At 41.1% G+C, this 17,426-nt stretch overlaps 1 protein-coding gene across 9 annotated transcripts in view; it reads left to right on the forward strand.

The window, feature by feature from the left end:
• The first annotated feature begins 205 nt into the window (after window positions 1–205).
• Window positions 206–17,426, forward strand: part of ap1s2 (adaptor related protein complex 1 subunit sigma 2) — a 34,541-nt gene continuing 17,320 nt past the window's right edge. For 3 of the 9 annotated variants that reach the window (XR_005461333.1, XM_038802838.1, XM_038802836.1), the window contains exons 1-3: window positions 208–424; window positions 1,381–1,489; window positions 3,604–3,741. Coding sequence is in view for 8 of the 9 variants with exons in the window: in XM_038802838.1 (XP_038658766.1) it covers window positions 246–424; window positions 1,381–1,489; window positions 3,604–3,741 (426 nt within the window). In the remaining variant the exon portion in view is untranslated. Of the gene's footprint in view, window positions 425–1,380; window positions 1,490–3,603; window positions 3,742–16,786; window positions 16,886–17,195; window positions 17,214–17,426 lie in introns of those variants that run through there. The other 6 variants (XM_038802831.1, XM_038802833.1, XM_038802835.1 and 3 more) reach the window with 4 other exon arrangements.

Consider the following 17,426-nt stretch of genomic DNA (forward strand, 5'->3'; position numbering starts at 1 on the left):
ATTATATCGAGCAGCTGAATAAAATGGGATTATGGGGAAGCTTTACAAACCTAAAGGAGTGAGACATCCAGAGATATGCTGATAGGATGAGGTGGATAAGGTGAAGGGAGGCTGATGCCGAGTATAAACACAGGCTTAGAGCTGCAGGTTCAAATGGCCTGTTCCTGTTTGTCAATTCAATGTCATTACAGTGAAAAGAATCAAAGCAATGCCATCTGTCAACACTTCAATTTTTCTTTTGACAGATGCAGTTTATGCTGCTTTTTAGTCGTCAGGGGAAACTACGACTGCAGAAATGGTATGTTCCACTGTCAGACAAAGAGAAGAAAAAAATTACAAGAGAGCTTGTCCAGACAGTCCTGGCTCGCAAACCCAAGATGTGCAGCTTCCTGGAGTGGAGAGACCTGAAGATTGTATATAAAAGGTTGGAATGCAGACATTCTTTTTTAGCTCTGGAATGTACATACCCTTATTGGAATAATCATTTTGGTACAGATTATTCTTTAACAAGGGTATCAATGCAGTAAGGTTGCTGTCTGTTAGCAAGAGATTTGGGGGGAGGTAGCCTGGATTCTTGTTGGTGGATTGGGGTGTGTGGAGGGGGAGGTGGGGCTGGGTGCATGTTGTTGGGTGCGGGGTGCGTGTCGATGGGCGGGCTGGGTGCATGTCGCTGGGTGGGGTGGGGCTCTGTGCATGTCAGTGGGGTGCCTGGCGGTGGAAGCGGTAGGGGTGTGGGTGCATAGGTGGGGGTGAGAGGGTGCCTGGGAGCTGAGGTGGTTGGGGGGGGGGGTTGCCTGCCTGGCAGTGGGTGTGGGATGGGGTTGGTCCTTTTATTTTGCTCTTGCAGTATATTTTCTTGTCTGTTCTTTCCACACCGTACTGCTGTGTCATTTCTGGTGTTTTATAATTGTGCAATAACTGACTGGCTATACATTTAGCTTTTTTTCATTGCATCTGTGCCATGCACGCAAACAAAAGCTACCTGCTGGAGGAGTTGTCTTGACTTTCAGCTGAGTGGAATTTGGTCATGTGCTGTACTTGGTGCTTTGGGGCATTATGAAAACGTAAAAAATGCTCTACGGGTCTAGTCGCTCTATACTATTTCTACAGGGAGCGGTGAATTCAACCCAATAGGTTTAGATTAATTTATGTTCTGTATGTATTTAATTTTAATAAATGCTTAAAAGTTTATATTAATGTTTGGATGTATGTAGATTGGAGCTCAACATATGGAAATTCAACGTGTATTTTATGCTTCTACTATAGAAGTAAAACAATATTTTTATTTTAAGTTTCTTGAGTCAGACTGCTGGCTTGTTGCTTTGAGGTAGGTTGCGATGGTTTTATTAATTCATGTGCTGAAATATTATGTTTGTGTAGGTATGCAAGTCTTTATTTCTGCTGTGCTATTGAGGACCAGGACAATGAGCTCATAACCCTTGAGATTATCCACCGTTATGTTGAACTTCTAGACAAGTATTTTGGAAGTGTGAGTTGAAAAACCTTGATTTATTGCACATTTAACATCAACCTCGTCTACAGCAAATGTGACTGATATTTAAATTGGAAGGTGTGACTGCAAAATAGATTATGAAGTCATGTACCTCTCAGACAGTCCATTTCATACACAATTGAACAGATTTGTCCACTTGTAAGTTTATTCTGATGTATATTGTCTGCCAAATATACAAAGGGAAATCTCATTAATCAGAACAAAGTTTAGATCAAATTCCCAACCAACATAATCCAAATTGGCATTGATTAATTAATTAGAACATTGAACAACTTTAATAGTACATTTTAATTATCTGTTAGTTTTCTTCCTTCAAGTTGAATCATGTCATTTACTTTGTTTAAGTTTGGAGATAAAATTTTCAACTTGCTGGTCTGAAAACTTTGCAAACAAGAAAAATTCCTCCAAGCAGGGTGGGGAACAGAACCCTCTCCTCTTCCAGTATGATATTGAAACCTGTTCCCTCACCCTGTTGTCACGTTGTGGCTCTGATTGCACAATGCTGACACCCAACATAAGGGGTTCTGCATTAAAAGTTAACTCTAAAGATTGATTTAATGACCATGCATCCACGTTCGAGCAGAGGCCAGACAGACAGCTGCCAGGAGGTGGAAACCTGACTTTTAATTTCCTCATCCCTTTTACTGTGGAGAGAGAGAGACACACACACACACACACACACACACACACACACACACAGTGCATGTAACTGGATTGTTATGTTCATTTATGGGTTAGAATTTTCAAGTTGACCATCTGAATTATCCATAGGACTGATCTATTATAAAATCCCTACAGTGCAGAAGGAGGCTATTCGGCCCATTGAGTCTTTACCGGCCCTTGGAAAGAGCACCCAATTTAAACCCACACCTAAAACCTATCCCCGTAGCCCAATAACCCCACCTAACCTTTTGGACACTAAAGGCAATTCAGCATTGCCAATCCACCTAACCTGAACATCTTTGGAGTGTGGGAGGAGATCAGAGCACCCGGAGGAAACCCATGTAGACACGAGAAAGTGCAAACTCCACACAGGCAGTCACCCGAGGCTGGAATCCGGTCTCTAGAGCTGTGATGCTAACCTCTGAATGGCCTATTCTTTCTCCTATTTCTGATGTTCCTTGTTAACATTTTATAAACATTCTATAATTGACCTGAGATGCACGTGGTACAAATGGATTTTGAAAAATGTTATGACCAGTGTTCTGTGAAAGGCTGGAATTATTACCGCATGAGACACTAAACCTTAATTCTCATCCATCTGAATCTGGAAGTGTACACTTATTGTGGTTGGTTTATAAAAAGGGACATAGATGATGAGGGAGGTGACTCAAAATATACCCCACAGTAACTGTAGCTTGTAAAGTAAGCTTTAATATGGACTACACAGCAATTAGACATAGACATATAATTTACAGTGCAGAAGGAGGCCATTCGGCCCATCGAGTCTGCACTGGTTCCTGGAAAGAGCACCCTACCCAAGGTTAACACCTCCACCCTATCCCCATAACCCAGTAACCCCATAACCCAGTAACCCCACCCAACACTAAGGGCAATTTTGGACACTAAGGGCAATTTATCATGGCCAATCCACCTAACCTGCACATCTTTGGACTGTGGGAGGAAACCGGAGCACCCGGAGGAAACCCACGCACACACGGGGAGGATGTGCAGACTCTGCACAGACAGTGACCCAAGCCGGAATCGAACCTGGGACCCTGGAGCTGTGAAGCGATTGTGCTATCCACAATGCTACCGTGCTGCAACTTGTACAATTGCTTAATCATCCAAACCTGCAAAATTCCATGCCACCATATATTTATGTAGCACCATCTGTCGATGTTGTAGGGATATGACACTTACTAAACTTTATCTGTTTGTATTGACCAATGCTGACATGAAGCTATTCACTTCCCTTGGCTGCCGTTGGAACTCCTGCATGCCTTGTATTTGCAGATTAGAAACTTATTGGGCTTATTTATGAAAATATTGTAGTTATTAAAGTTGTAAAATATTGTCTATACTAATATTTGGTGAGATCAAAACCAAGTGTGCTGTGTTATAATATTTTTGTTTCCCTTCTCTTAAAGGTCTGCGAACTTGACATTATCTTTAACTTTGAGAAGGCTTATTTTATCCTGGATGAGTTCTTGTTAGGAGGGGAGGTGCAGGAGACCTCCAAGAAGAATGTACTGAAAGCAATCGAACAAGCTGATCTGCTGCAGGAGGTACGAGTTGAAGCATGTACTTGCCAGAGCATGTTATGTTATGGCAGGAGCAATTATCCCTGTGCCCATTTTATCTGGAAATGTCAAACGTCTTTGATTGCAAAGCCATTTTGTAATTTCCTTCCTTTGTATTTGCGCAACGTTGTGTGTACCTTTGCATGTCTCATAACGGAAGTAGAATTTGTTAAAATTTTTTGCATAGGTGTAAAGGTGTGCGTGTCTTAAATTCTTTTCCTGAGTTTTGTTTGACATTTATTTCAGCTTGGTCACTTCGGCAGCTATGATCCCTCAGATATGAGCATCATCATCTTTTTAACACTCTCCAGTTTATCTTCCGTCTATATTGTGCTCTGGCTTCCACTTCTTCAATACATTCTCCTTTATCTATAGAGCTTGGTTTCTCATTAATTTTGATACAAGTTCTAGTTACAGCTTATTAGTTTAGCTCCCTCTTTGTTACTTACCTGTGCTGCTTTATTGTCCCAGTGCTCAACTCAAAAGCTTGACTCACTTTTCTGATACTTTTCAGGTATAGTTTATTAAGTGTTATTACATAGAAACAAATGTACAGTATTATGCAAAGTTTAACAGTAGAACAAGCCGCATGTTGGTAGCTGAACATTACTACGTATCTTGCTCAGAATAATTATACTACAGACTCTCCAGAACTGTTGCATCTCACTAAACCTAATTACTGGCAGGAGGCAATTTCATGAAAACATTAGATGAATGGATTAAAGTGTAATTGTTCCTCTGTCTGCTTTCTCAGGTTGAATTTGATGGTGCAAAATCTCAAAGTCATGTTTGCCCCCGGCTTGAGCTTCTGGCTTGACGGCCATAATTTATTTTACCTTATTCTACCTCTGCAACGTTTTGTTTTTATGTCACTATGTTAGCATGACTGAAACATTCATCTCCTTCTTTGGGCTTGATAACTTTTCCTCAAATCTGTTTACTTGCTCCCTGGATTCTATGCTATGTAAAGTGCAACTTGTTCAAAGCCCTACTGATGGCATCCTATCAGGCCCTTTGTCCACTGGCTTTATTGATCTCTTTTGCATCTCTGTTCGCTTCTAATGGTTGGAAAGGTTCTGTGATACTATTTTTAGAAGCAGAGGTCTCCCAGGGTCCTGACCAATATTTATCCTTCAATCGCCATCCCTTTACATTTAACAATATATTTGATAAGGTTCCCCATGGTAGGCTTATGCAGAAAGTAAGGAGGCATGGTATAGTGGGAAATTTGGCCAGTTGGATAACGAACTGGCTAACCGATAGAAGTCAGAGAGTGGTGGTGGATGGCAAATATTCAGCCTGGAGCCCAGTTACCAGTGACGTAACACAGGGATCAGTTCTGGGTCCTTCATTAATGACTTAGATGAGGGAGTTGAAGGGTGGGTCAGTAAATTTGCAGACGATACGAAGATTGGTGGCGTTGTGGATAGTGAGGAGGGCTGTTGTCGGCTGCAAAGAGACATAGATAGGATGCAGAGCTGGGCTGAGAAGTGGCAGATGGAGTTTAACCCTGACAAGTGAGAGATTGTCCATTTTGTAAGGACAAATATGAATGCGGAATACAGGGTTCTTGGCATTGTGGAGGAGCAGAGAGATCTTGGGGTCTATGTTCATAGATCTTTGAAAGTTGCCACTCAAGTGGATAGAGCTGTGAAGAAGGCCTATGGTGTGCTAGCGTTCTTAGCAGAGGGATTGAATTTAAGAGCCGTGAGGTGATGATGCAGCTGTACAGAACCTTGGTACGGCCACATTTGGAGTACTGTGTGCATTTCTGGTTGCCTCATTTTAGGAAGGATGTGGAAGCTTTGGAAAAGGTGCAAAGGAGATTTACCAGGATGTTGCCTGGAATGGAGAGTAGGTCATACGAGGAAAGGTTGAGGGTGCTCAGCCTTTTCTCATTAGAATGGAGAACGATGAGGGGCGACTTGATAGAGGTTTATAAGATGATCAGGGGAATAGATAGAGTAGATAGTCAGAGACTTTTTCCCCGGGTGGAACAAACCATTACAAGGGGACATAAATTTAACGTGAATGGTGGAAGATATAGGGGGGATGTCAGAGGTAGGTTCTTTACCCAGAGAGTAGTGGGGGCATGGAATGCACTGCCTATGGAAGTAGTTGAGTCGGAAACATTAGGGACCTTCAAGCGGCTATTGGATAGGTACATGGATTACAGTAGAATGATGGGGTGTAGATTAATTTGTTCTTAATCGAGGACAAAAGTTCGGCACAACATCGTGGGCCAAAGGGCCTGTTCTGTGCTGTATTTTTCTATGTTCTAATATATCCCATCATGGGACACAGCGCAGTTTGTGGGACTTGCTGGGAAAAACAGGCTGCTGTGTTTTGTCACATGCCAGCGACTGCACTTTGAAAGAAATTGGCTGTAAATGCTTATTATGTGCTGAGGATGTGAACACTGCCATAGAAATACCAATCCTTTTGTTTCCATTCAGATCAGTTTGGTAAACTATCCAAGGAATAAGCTACTTTGCCGCTCATCAGTCCGATCCAATTCGGACTTAACTACGCACCAATATTCTAACACGTTGAGTTGTAAAAGCTTGGCTTGTGGAAACTATTGTGATTGAGTACCGATCCAACATACCAATCACAAGAAACTGACATCCATTTCTTTATTTGGCTTCAAAGCATGTTAGTTTCCTTGTGACAGTCTCAATCTCTTGGTCTATAAATGGAGAATTCTGCACCAGGTGCAATCAAAACATCTAAAGCTATTATCAAGGTATTGACATTGCTATCTCATCAAGAAGCTGACTTGTTAGCAAGTGCTGCAATAAATATACCACATCCTCGAGCACAAACATGAGGTTATGATATATTGGTGTTCATTTTCCTGGGGTCCTACTGCCAACTTAGTAACTTGTCTTCAGTGACTTGATGTATGTCAATAGTGATGTTTTTGCTGTTTACGATCCTGGACCAGATCCCAACAGCTGCTAGGATACTGGACAGAGACCCCAATATTTTATTCAACTTGTAAGAATGACAAAAGGATACTTCTCCAGAAGTGATTCCATGCATACATAAATGGTATATTAAAACAAACTATTATTAACACAGTATTGCTAACTTTAACCTCATAAAGAAAATAGCTTACAATTATCAGGTAAACAATGCTTAACAATGACATGAAAACTAAATCCTAATCTCTCTTCTCTCCACTCAAACAAAACCCATCTCGGGTCAAAATCCACTAAGGCCAAACACCGTGTCTCTAACTATCCACTCCCCAGAGAACCTTCTTTTAAACAAAATTCAATTTTAAATCCCAAACTTAAACTATGCTTTACTTTCCTTGTAGTCAAATGTCTGTCTTTTAAACCAGAACTTTAAAAAAAAGTTTACTGCAGCAGTCATACACACACTAACCCTTGCTGTACCAAATACATAAAATACCTACAATCATCACATATTTCAGCCTCCAAACCTTGTTCCCACTGCAGAGCTGGCACTTCTGCTGCAGTACTGATGGAATGCTGTGTTGTTGATAGTGTAACCTTTTCAGATGAGCCATTAAACTAAAGCCTCATCTCAGATGGACTCAAAGATCCTGTGGCACTATTTTAAATAAGTTGTCCACTGTGTCCAGTCACTATTTATACCTCGACCAACATAACCCAAAAGAATACATTTACTAAACATTCTCGCATTGTTATTGTGGGATCTTGCTGTGCACACAGATGGCTGTCATTATTCTTGCATTACAGCAGTGAATGCTCTTCAGAAGGTACTTAATTGGCTGTAGATTGTTTTGGGATGTCCTGAAATTATGCAAAACATGAGGTAAATGTAGGTCTTTTAAAGTTTCCTTCTTGAAATCATAGTAGACAATTACAGGTGGAACTGAATAATGTATTTGCAAATAATATTCAATCCTGAGCTCAAGTCAATCCAGTCGGCCAGTAGGGTTCGTGAGCCAGTCTTTATGTTCAGACCAAAGGCCGAACTGTTTATACTTTGCTTTAACAGTGCAAACCTACGAGAGTACTTTACCAAATCCGAAAAGGAAATTGAGCAGTGGAAGAATGAAGATGATAGCTAAATACAGAATTATTGATTCTGGATTATATCCAAATAAAATGGCAGCCTTTAATAATAATGTGATAATAGAAATTAATTTAGCTTCCCTTTATCTGTTCCTGGGAGTCAAAATTGTTGATTGATTTGGAGGTTTAAGATGATTGAACGATTTGGTAGGATAGTAGAAAGAGAGAAATGGGGGAGTACAAAGAACAAAGAAAAGTACAGCACAAGAACAGGCCCTTCGGCCCTCCCAGCCTGTGCCAACCATGCCTCCCGCTAACCTACACTTCCGGGATCCGTGTCCCTCTATTCCCAACCTATTCATGTATTTGTCAAGACGCCCCTTAAACGTCACTATTGTACCTGCTTCAACCACCTCCTCCAGCAGCGAGTTCCAGGCAACCACTACCCTCTAGGTTAAAAAAAATTCCCTTGCACATCTCCCCAAAACTTTACCCCCCGCTCCTTAAACCTATGTCCCTAATAATTGACTCTTCCACCCTGGGGAAAAAACTTCTGACTATCCACTCTGTTCATGTCCCTCATAATTTTGTAGACTTCTATCAGGTCACCCTTCAACCTCCGCTGTTCCAGTGAGAACAAACCGAGTTTATCCATGCTGTCCTCACAGTTAATGCCCTCCATACCAGGTAACATCCTGGTAAACCTCTTCTGTGCCCTTTCCAAATTCTCCACGTCCTTCTGGTAGTGTGGTGGCTAGAATTGAACACTATATTCCAAAGCTGTGGCCTAACTAAGGTCCTATACATCTGCCTCATGACTTGCCAATTTTTATACATAAGTTCATATGATATAGGAGCAGAATTAGGCCATTCGGCCCATCGAGTCTGCTCCGCCATTCTATCATGGCTGATATGTTCCTCATCTACCTACAATGTTACAGATCAAGAGCTGGACTGTGAAATCGGCCAGAGCATCTCCTCCCTAGCACACATGACCCAAGAGCGGGAGTAGGCAATTTAGCCTCCCGAGCTTAAACACTTTCAATGCGATCTTGGCTGATCCTATCCTGGCCTCAACTCTACCGTCCTGCCCGTTCTCCATAACCCTTCAACCCATTACCAATTAAAAATCTGTCTAACTCCTCAAATTTACTCACTGTCCCTGCATCCACCGCTATCCACAGATTCACAACCCTTTGGGAGAAGTAGTAACCCCCCCCTCCGAATGCCAATGAGTCTAGAGATCAATAGAAAGCTTCAGAACTTGGGCTGGGTAGATTTTTGTAAAGTCAGTAGTATTGAGGGTGAGTAAATGGAGCTAAGACATAGATTAGCCATGATCGAGTTGAATCGCAGAGCAGAGGTACGGGGTTGAATGGCCTCTGCTTGTTAGAAGTAAATTCAGTTAAAAGAAAATGAAATGGCTAACCAAAAAACTTGAGGCTAATTGGGCCGAATTGTTAAATCTTTGACCTTTCAGTGCACAGAAAGAAGAAAATGAGGGAATTGCATATTCAATAATAAATCCAAATGGTACGGGAAACCTGATTTTGGCCTTTGCCTATATCTAGTTTACAGATTTTTCTGGTATAATTTTCTGATGAATATTACTGCCACAGGGACAGCAGCAGTTCAAGAAGGCAACTCGCCATCGCCTTCTCGAGGGCAATTAGGGACGGCAATAAATGTTGGTCTAGTCAGTAACACTCGCGTCCCATGAAATATATTTTAAAAAACTTTTTTAAGGTTTCTGTTGGAACCTCTCTTGGCTTTTTTATTTCCTGACGTTATGTACTTTAGTTTGCAAAAATCCCTGGATTGCATGGAACAGCTTTCTTCAGCGGAAGGCCATTGAAAATGTTTCTGAACAATTGTTACCTTGTATGTTAATCTGAGAGTGCCATTTGGTGGATTCTCCTGAGTGTTGTAACTGGAATTTATTCTGAATAGATATTTGAAATCTAATGTTTCATGTTTAATGCCTCTGTAGTAGAATATTTCAATGTAAGCCTGATGATCACTCACTTCTGGAGAGCCTGATCCATGCTACAACCATTCGCATCTATGCTGCCTATTGCTGTACATTTGGATGCTGTATAGTTAGAAATGCAATGGCAGTTGTTTTTTTTATGTTTCTGTATCATTGGTATAGCTCCCAGGTCCCTTCTTTCTTTCCCCTCACTCTCTTTCTCCCATCCCTTCCTGCTAACATGCCATATTCATCTGCCTCTAGTCAGTGTGCTGGGTGTACATAAAAGTAGCTTTGGCCTGTGTAGATTACTTTCTCTGATGGCTTAAGCCTTTGCCAAGGAAGCTGCTGTATGGGGTTCTGGATTGTCACTCAGTGCACATTGTATCCGTACACTGGAAAACCCACACCTTCTGAACCAGATGTCATTTTCATGTGGTAGCGTTTGATAATATGCTGGACATTTGAATATGCATGTGTATTGTATCAAAATGAAAGTCTAGCCTTTTAACTGTGACTGGTAAATACTTCATCCACAGAGCTACTTATTTTCAGATTTCTGTTACAAGAACCTACTTCATGTTCCAGACATGTTGATTAACATAATTATATAACTTTTTAAGGCAGTTTTAAAAAAATGTATGGTATACTTTGAAAGTATATATTTGATACTAGTATTCATACAGGTAGTCAAGCTCAGAATCCAATCATTCTAAACTGCCAATTATTGGTGTAGTGTGTAAAAATCAATTGTGTAGGCCACACACAGGTGAGTGTGAAGTGATAATGGACATATTGCACCGTAGCTGCCCAAATGTAGGACCATTTTGGTCTGTTTTCATAGAAATTATGACGTGAAGTTGAAGGAATTAATGTATTTGGGGAGGGGGGGGTTTCGGCAGTGATGTGAACATTATACGTTGCCTGTCTAATTTATCTAACTTGTCACCATTTGCATTCATATTGGGCTAATTTGACTGGATTAGATCAGTGAATCAAATGTAATTAATCCCCCGAGTTTTAAAATTTGTTATCTAACCAAATAACTCTTGCGGGTTCCACTATGTAGATACATAATAAATACATCTAATATGTAGTTTTCATATCTCTTATTCCTGACAATCACAATGCATTTTCTCCATAATAGATGAATAATTAGTGCTTTTAACACAAGCCCAGTTGCATTTACTGTTTACTGTAAGTTTCCAGGGCTCGAAAAAATGTAATCCCGCTTATCCATCATAAAGAACTGAAAGCTTGTGTGTATGCAATACAATTAATATTTTTAATGATACCAGCCATCTTGTGGTCTGTCTTGGAATAAATTCAAGGAGAGGTTAATGTTAGCCGGCTGGCTATCAATCAATAGGGTTAATTATATCAGTTGACATTTCAATCACTCAATAATTCCAAGGGCAGCTCGGAGATGAGAGAAGTTATGAAGGAAACAAAAGGTAAGATAAATTTGATGTGTTTTAAGAAGAATTTGGTGGATAAACACACTGCCTGATGAGCTGTGAGTGTGATACACACACAAGGAAGGTTGCAGGTTGTGTTGCTGATCTCACCTGAGCCCCTGGTTAGTCCTTGTCTTGGGCGACGATGAGGTTTACAGGTCACCTCTTCTAGCTCCGTTTTCCTGGCTTCTAAATCAATTATAGCTTTTAATAAATTTGCACTGGTGCAGTCAATAACCATATAAAGTAATTTTTCGCCAAGCTATACTCTATGCAGATTAATTCCTATATGTTTTTAAGAGGGATGAATTATTGAGGTGGGGTATGTCAGTTTTTGTGATACCACAATTCCACTCGCTTAGAGCAAGAGTGTACAAGCAGTATGTGAATAATCTCGAGGCTGAGATTATGTAAAGAGAGAGAGGAGGCTAGAAATCGAAAAAGGCGAAAGCAGACAAGATTTGATGAAGTTATTTCCCCACGTTACCTTTTTCCTGGCTTACCCCAAGATTGAGCTGCGAATCTCTCTATACTTTTAACAATTATAGGCCTCCATGACTTCTACTCACACTGACTTTGTTATAAAGAACCTACCTTTCTTTCAATAACTTCCTATAACAGCGTAGTCGGTAGGTGATTCACAACACCGAGCTTTACAGCTGTCCAGCTGCATCTCATCACTACCCCCAGGGTACATGATGGTGAATTTTTGGGATAATCTTTATTAGTGTCACAAGCAAGATTACATCAACACTGCCATGACGTTACTGTGAAAATCCCCTAGTCGCCACACTCCGGCGCCGGTTCGGGTATAGAGAGGGAAAATTCAGAATGTCCAATTCACATGACAAGCATGTCTTTCGGGACTTGTGGGAGGAAACTGGAGCACACAGAGGAAACCCATGCAGATACAGGGAGAACGTGCAGACTCCACTCAGAGAGTGATTCAAGCTGGGAATTGAACTTGGGACCCTGGCGCTGCAAAGCAACAGTGCTAACCACTGTGCTATCGTGCTGCCAATTAAATTGTAGTTAATTATCCTTATTCTGTAAAGTTGCCATCTATCTATTTTAATACTAGCATGCACACCTGAGCCATTGCATTGAATGTTTATTCTGGTTAAATTAACTGCCATGTCAATACATTTACTAAGAACTGGCAAGGCATAATCACCAGCAAATGACATTGATTTTCGATTTGTATGTTTTCACATTTAGCCCTATTCAAATTCCTGGTGGAGCTGAACTAATGTAGATTAGAGTCAGAGGTTTACAGCATGAAAGCAGGCCCTTCAGCCCAACTTGTCCATGCCGCCCAGTTTTACCACCGCTAGTTCCAATTGCCCGCATTTGGTCCATAACCCTCTATACCCATCTTACCCATCTAACTGTCTAAATGCTTTTAAAAAGGCAAAATTGTACCGGCCTCTACTACTGCCTCTGGCAGCTCGTTCCAAACATTCCCCCACCCTGTGTGTGAAAAGATTGCCCCTCTGGGCAATTGTGGTACTTTCCAAAAATAGTGCTACAATTTAGCAAACTGTTTGATTTCTCTCTCACTGCTTGCTCACAATATAGCGGTAGAACGATAGAATGGTTAAGGTTCAGAAAGAGGCCAATTGACCCATTTGGTCTGTACTGCCCCACCAGAGGCATGATGGGTCAAATAACCTCCTTCTGCACTAACCATTATATCTATGATTCAGTTATAGATCATCTTCTCCTTGCTGTCATCCAGGGCATGGAAGATTCAGTCCAAGGCTCCAATATGTGCAGACAGCATTAATTGCTCACAGGCCATATGTGGTGATGGTATGTAACTGCCTGGCTCCTTTGGGTTTCATACTAACATTGGCAACTTCTGTGCCAGGAACCTTGTCTCTTCAATCTGCCTAGATGTGTAGCACAGGCTGCTTTCTGAAAGGTTCAGTTAAACTAATGAAATATCTTTTTTTGAATCAATTAGGAAACAGCACCCAAAATTTTAAAATGGCAGATGTTGCCATGCCAGCTCCAGTAGCACAAGGGGACAACACAGCAGCAGAGAACAAATGGTGTGCCAGGGCAGGGTACCAAGGAAGGAAAGGATAGGGTAGGAAAAACAGTCACAGGGTACAGTCTTGGGATGGGTGTGAAATAATCCGTTCTATGGCAGGTGTGGATTTTTAGTTTGGGAGTTTATAGTTTAATCATGTGTTACATTAGATACATAGAAAATAGGAGCAGGAGGAGGCCTTTTGGCCCTTTGAGCCTGCTCCGCCATTCATCACAATCATGGCTGATCATCCAGTCAATAGCCTATTCCTGCTTTCTCCCCATAGCCTTTGATTCCATTCTCCCCAAGTGCTATATCTAGCCGCCTCTTGAATATATTCAAAGTTTTAGCATCAACTACTTCCTGTGGTAATGAATTCCACAGGCTCACAACTCTTGTGTGAAGAAATGTCTCCTTATATCTGTCCGGAATGGTTTACCCTGAATCCCTGGTTCTGGACAAACCCATCATTGGTAACATCTTCCCTGCATCAACCCTGTCTAGTCCCGTTAAAATTTTATAAGTCTCTATGAGATCCCCCCCTCATTCTTCTGAACTCCAGCGAGAACAAGCCCAACCTAGTCAACCACCCCTCCTATGACAGTCCCGCCATCCCTGGAATCAGTCTGGTAAACCTTCGCTACACTCCCTTGAGAGAACATCCTTCCTCGGAGAAGGAGACCAAAACTGCACACACTACTCCAGGTGTGGTCTCACGAAGGCCTTGTTTAATTGCAGCACATCCCTGCTTCTATACTCAACCTCTCGCAATGAAGCCCAACCTACCATTAGCCTTCTTTACCTGCTGCTCCTGCATGCTTACCTTCAGTGACTGGTGCACAGGGACACCCAGGTCCTGCTGCCCACTCCCCTCTCCCAATTTGCAACCATTCAGGTAGTAATCTGCCTTCCTGTTTTTGCTTCCAAAGTGAATAACCTCACACTTATCCAAATGATACTGCATCTGCCATTGATTTGCCCATTCGCCCAACCTGTCCAGATCATGCTGTAGGATCCCTGCATCTTCATCACAATTCATCCTCCCGCCTAACTTGGTATCATCTGCAAACTTCGAGAAGTTACATTTTGTTCCCTCAGCCAAATCATTAATATATATTGTGAATAGCTGGGGTCCGAGCACCGATCCCTGTGGTATCCCACTAGTTACTGCCTGCCAATTTGAAAAGGACCTATTCTTTGTTTCCTCTCTGCCAACCAGTTTTCTATCCACCTCAATACATTTCCCCCAACCCCATGTGCTTTAATTTTGCACAATAATCTCTTATGTGGGACTTTGTCAAACGCCTTCCGAAAGTCCAAATATACCACATCGACTTGTTCCCCCTTGTTGACTGCACTGGTTACATCTTCAAAGAATTCCAACAGATTTGTCAAGCATGATTTTCCCTTCATAAATCTATGCTGACTCTGACTGATCCTGCCACTGCTTTCTAAATGTTCCGTTATAAAGTCCTTGATAATGGATTCAAGCATTTTCCCCACTACCAATGTTAGCCTTACTGGTGTATAATTCCCTGCTTTCTCTCTACCTCCCTTTTTAGAATATCGGAGTGACGTGAGCTACCCTACAATCTGCAGGGACAGTTCCAGTGTCAATAGAATCCCGGAAGATGACCACCAATGCATCCACTATTTCCTGAAGCACTCTGGGATGCAGATTCTCAGGCCCTGGGGATTATCCGCCTTCAGTCCGATCAATTTTCCCAGCATTTCTCTACTAATGTTGATCTATCTCAGTTCTTCCCGCTCTCTAAACCTTTCATTCTCCAGCATTTCTGGTCTCTGATTTGTGTCCTCTTTTGTGAAGACAGAACCAAAGTATGTATTCAATTGCTCAGCCATTTCTTTGTCCCTTATGCATTCCCCTGTTTCTGTCTGTAGGGGGCCTACATTTCTCACTACGAATTTCTTTCTCTTCACATATCTATAGAAACTCTTAGTGTCAGTCTTTATGTTCCCTGCAAGCTTTCTTTCGTACTGTACTTTCCGCTTCTTAATCAATCCCTTCATCCCTCTTTGTTGAATTCTAAACTGCTCCTAATCCTCAGACCTATTATTTTTCTTGGCCAATCTGTATGCTTCTTCCTTGGATTGGATACTATTTCTAATTTCCTTTGTAAGCCATGGATTGGCCCTCTTACCCCCTTTGCTTTTCTGCCAGACAGGAATGAACAGTTGCTGTTGTTCCCCCATGCGCTCCTTGAATCTTTGCCATTGCCTATCCATTGTCATCCCTTTAAGTAACTCTCCCCAATCTATCAAGGCCAACTCGTGCCTCATATCCTCATAGTTCCCTTTATTAAGATTCAGCACCCTCGTCTCCGAATCTGGTCCCCTTCTCCAAAAGGATAGCCCTGCAGTTTGAAAGCATGATTAGATAAACAATGAATCTCTGCACTATAATTTCAATGTCCGAGCAGTACAGCTACTTTTTCTACTTCTACATCCAGTTTGTGCTGTCTCTGATAGAGCCTCCCAATTTCTCAGCTCTATGAAGTAATTCGTTTGGATTTCAGCTGTTTTGATTTAATTTGATTTCTCTGTGGATTGGAAGGTTCTATCTTGGAGATGACGAGCTATCAGAGTCTGCTAATGATTTATCTTGTGGCAGTATGTGCAAAAAGCTAGAGATGGTACAATTTATGGACCAACTGATATTGCCTGGATACCATTCTCCTCCCACCATAATGTTCAAAATCAAAAATATTAGTTTCTGACCTTTTGCATGGTAAAGCTGTATTCGGTTTAGATTAAATATTTAGCAGCATAACTAATCTTGCCTTAACTCAAGTCTAACATTTCTTACTTTCATTATTGGTGATTCCATAGAAGGACCTTTACACTATTGACAGGTCTCATAATTTTCCTAGTTTTAAGTTTATACTATGATTATATGGTGATTTCTGTGCACTTAAAATCAAATTGATGAATTAAAGATATGATGTTCAACAGATCATTTTAATTTCTTTGGCCTCGAGTTCTAGCTAGCAGGGTGCAAATACATATGGTTATGGACCCTGTCCCAATCGTGTATCATTTATGTGCTTGACTTGGGACTCTCAGCAAATTATTATTGATTTATGGAATATTTGTGTTCAGAGTTGAGATGCAGTTTTTTCGAGCCCAGATTTTAATTCCTTATTCCTGTTGCATACATAGGACATGAAATAAGAATCTATTGACCAACTAACCATTTCCAAGTTTTATGCACCATATCATGATAAATACACATTACTGCATTCAGCAGCCATTTTCAATTATGGTACAAGATTTTAGCTTTGAATAAAGCAATAGCTCAATGACTTTATACGGTAAAATTCCAGCTGTTGTATTGCTGCATTCTCCTTACTTCATGTCTTAACTTCCCTGCACTAACCTCTGCTTGTGACCACTGTGCAGGATTGCTGCTAGAGAAACCATGTGTTGCATGATGTTTAATTGTATGAGTTCTATCATGTTGTAACGATGCTCCTGTTCCAGATGATAAACGCTGAAGGAAAACCAATAATTCTCACATGCTGCTTAATTTGTGTTTTAGAACCAAAATGAAGACTGGGGAAGTTGTCAGCTGACGATATCTATGATTGAAAGAAATCTTAGGCTATTGGCCTGTTATGGCTCCCCATCCAGACCGTTGGTAACTATTTTCCCATTTGAGTGGCATGGGTATAATTTGGGAGCATAATGAATGATGCACGTTTGCAGAATTTCCGTGGCATTAATTGCTAAATTGCCTGATGTGGTAGAAAAGATTGGGGGAAAAGAACACAACTTAGGTTGGTGATGGTGTTGGTCCTATTTGGAATTTGCATGATTGCAATGACTTGGTGCCTTGTTGCTGCTCCTGTTGTTTAAAGCTAACATTGTGAAAAGGCAATGCTTAACTTGCAGCAGGCTTCTTTCTTTTAAAAACTCTATTCTATCTTCTGTTTAACATTATGATAAAGTAACATTGGTGCATCAAAATCGAGGATCTGAAACAGCTACACACATCTCTGTAGATGTTCGAGAAGATCTGTCATCTCTTTGAATGTTGGTGTTTCAGGTGAGGCTGTGCAATTGATTAAAATATAATTTTAAGTGATTTGGCATTTCGTCCCAAGTGTTGATGAAAACAAAACATCATCAAAATGAAAAGTTGATAGGGGAGCATGGTGGCGCAGTGGTTAGCACTGCTG

Source organism: Scyliorhinus canicula, chromosome 7 (assembly GCF_902713615.1).
Source record: "Scyliorhinus canicula chromosome 7, sScyCan1.1, whole genome shotgun sequence".
NCBI classification, from domain to species: domain Eukaryota; kingdom Metazoa; phylum Chordata; class Chondrichthyes; order Carcharhiniformes; family Scyliorhinidae; genus Scyliorhinus; species Scyliorhinus canicula.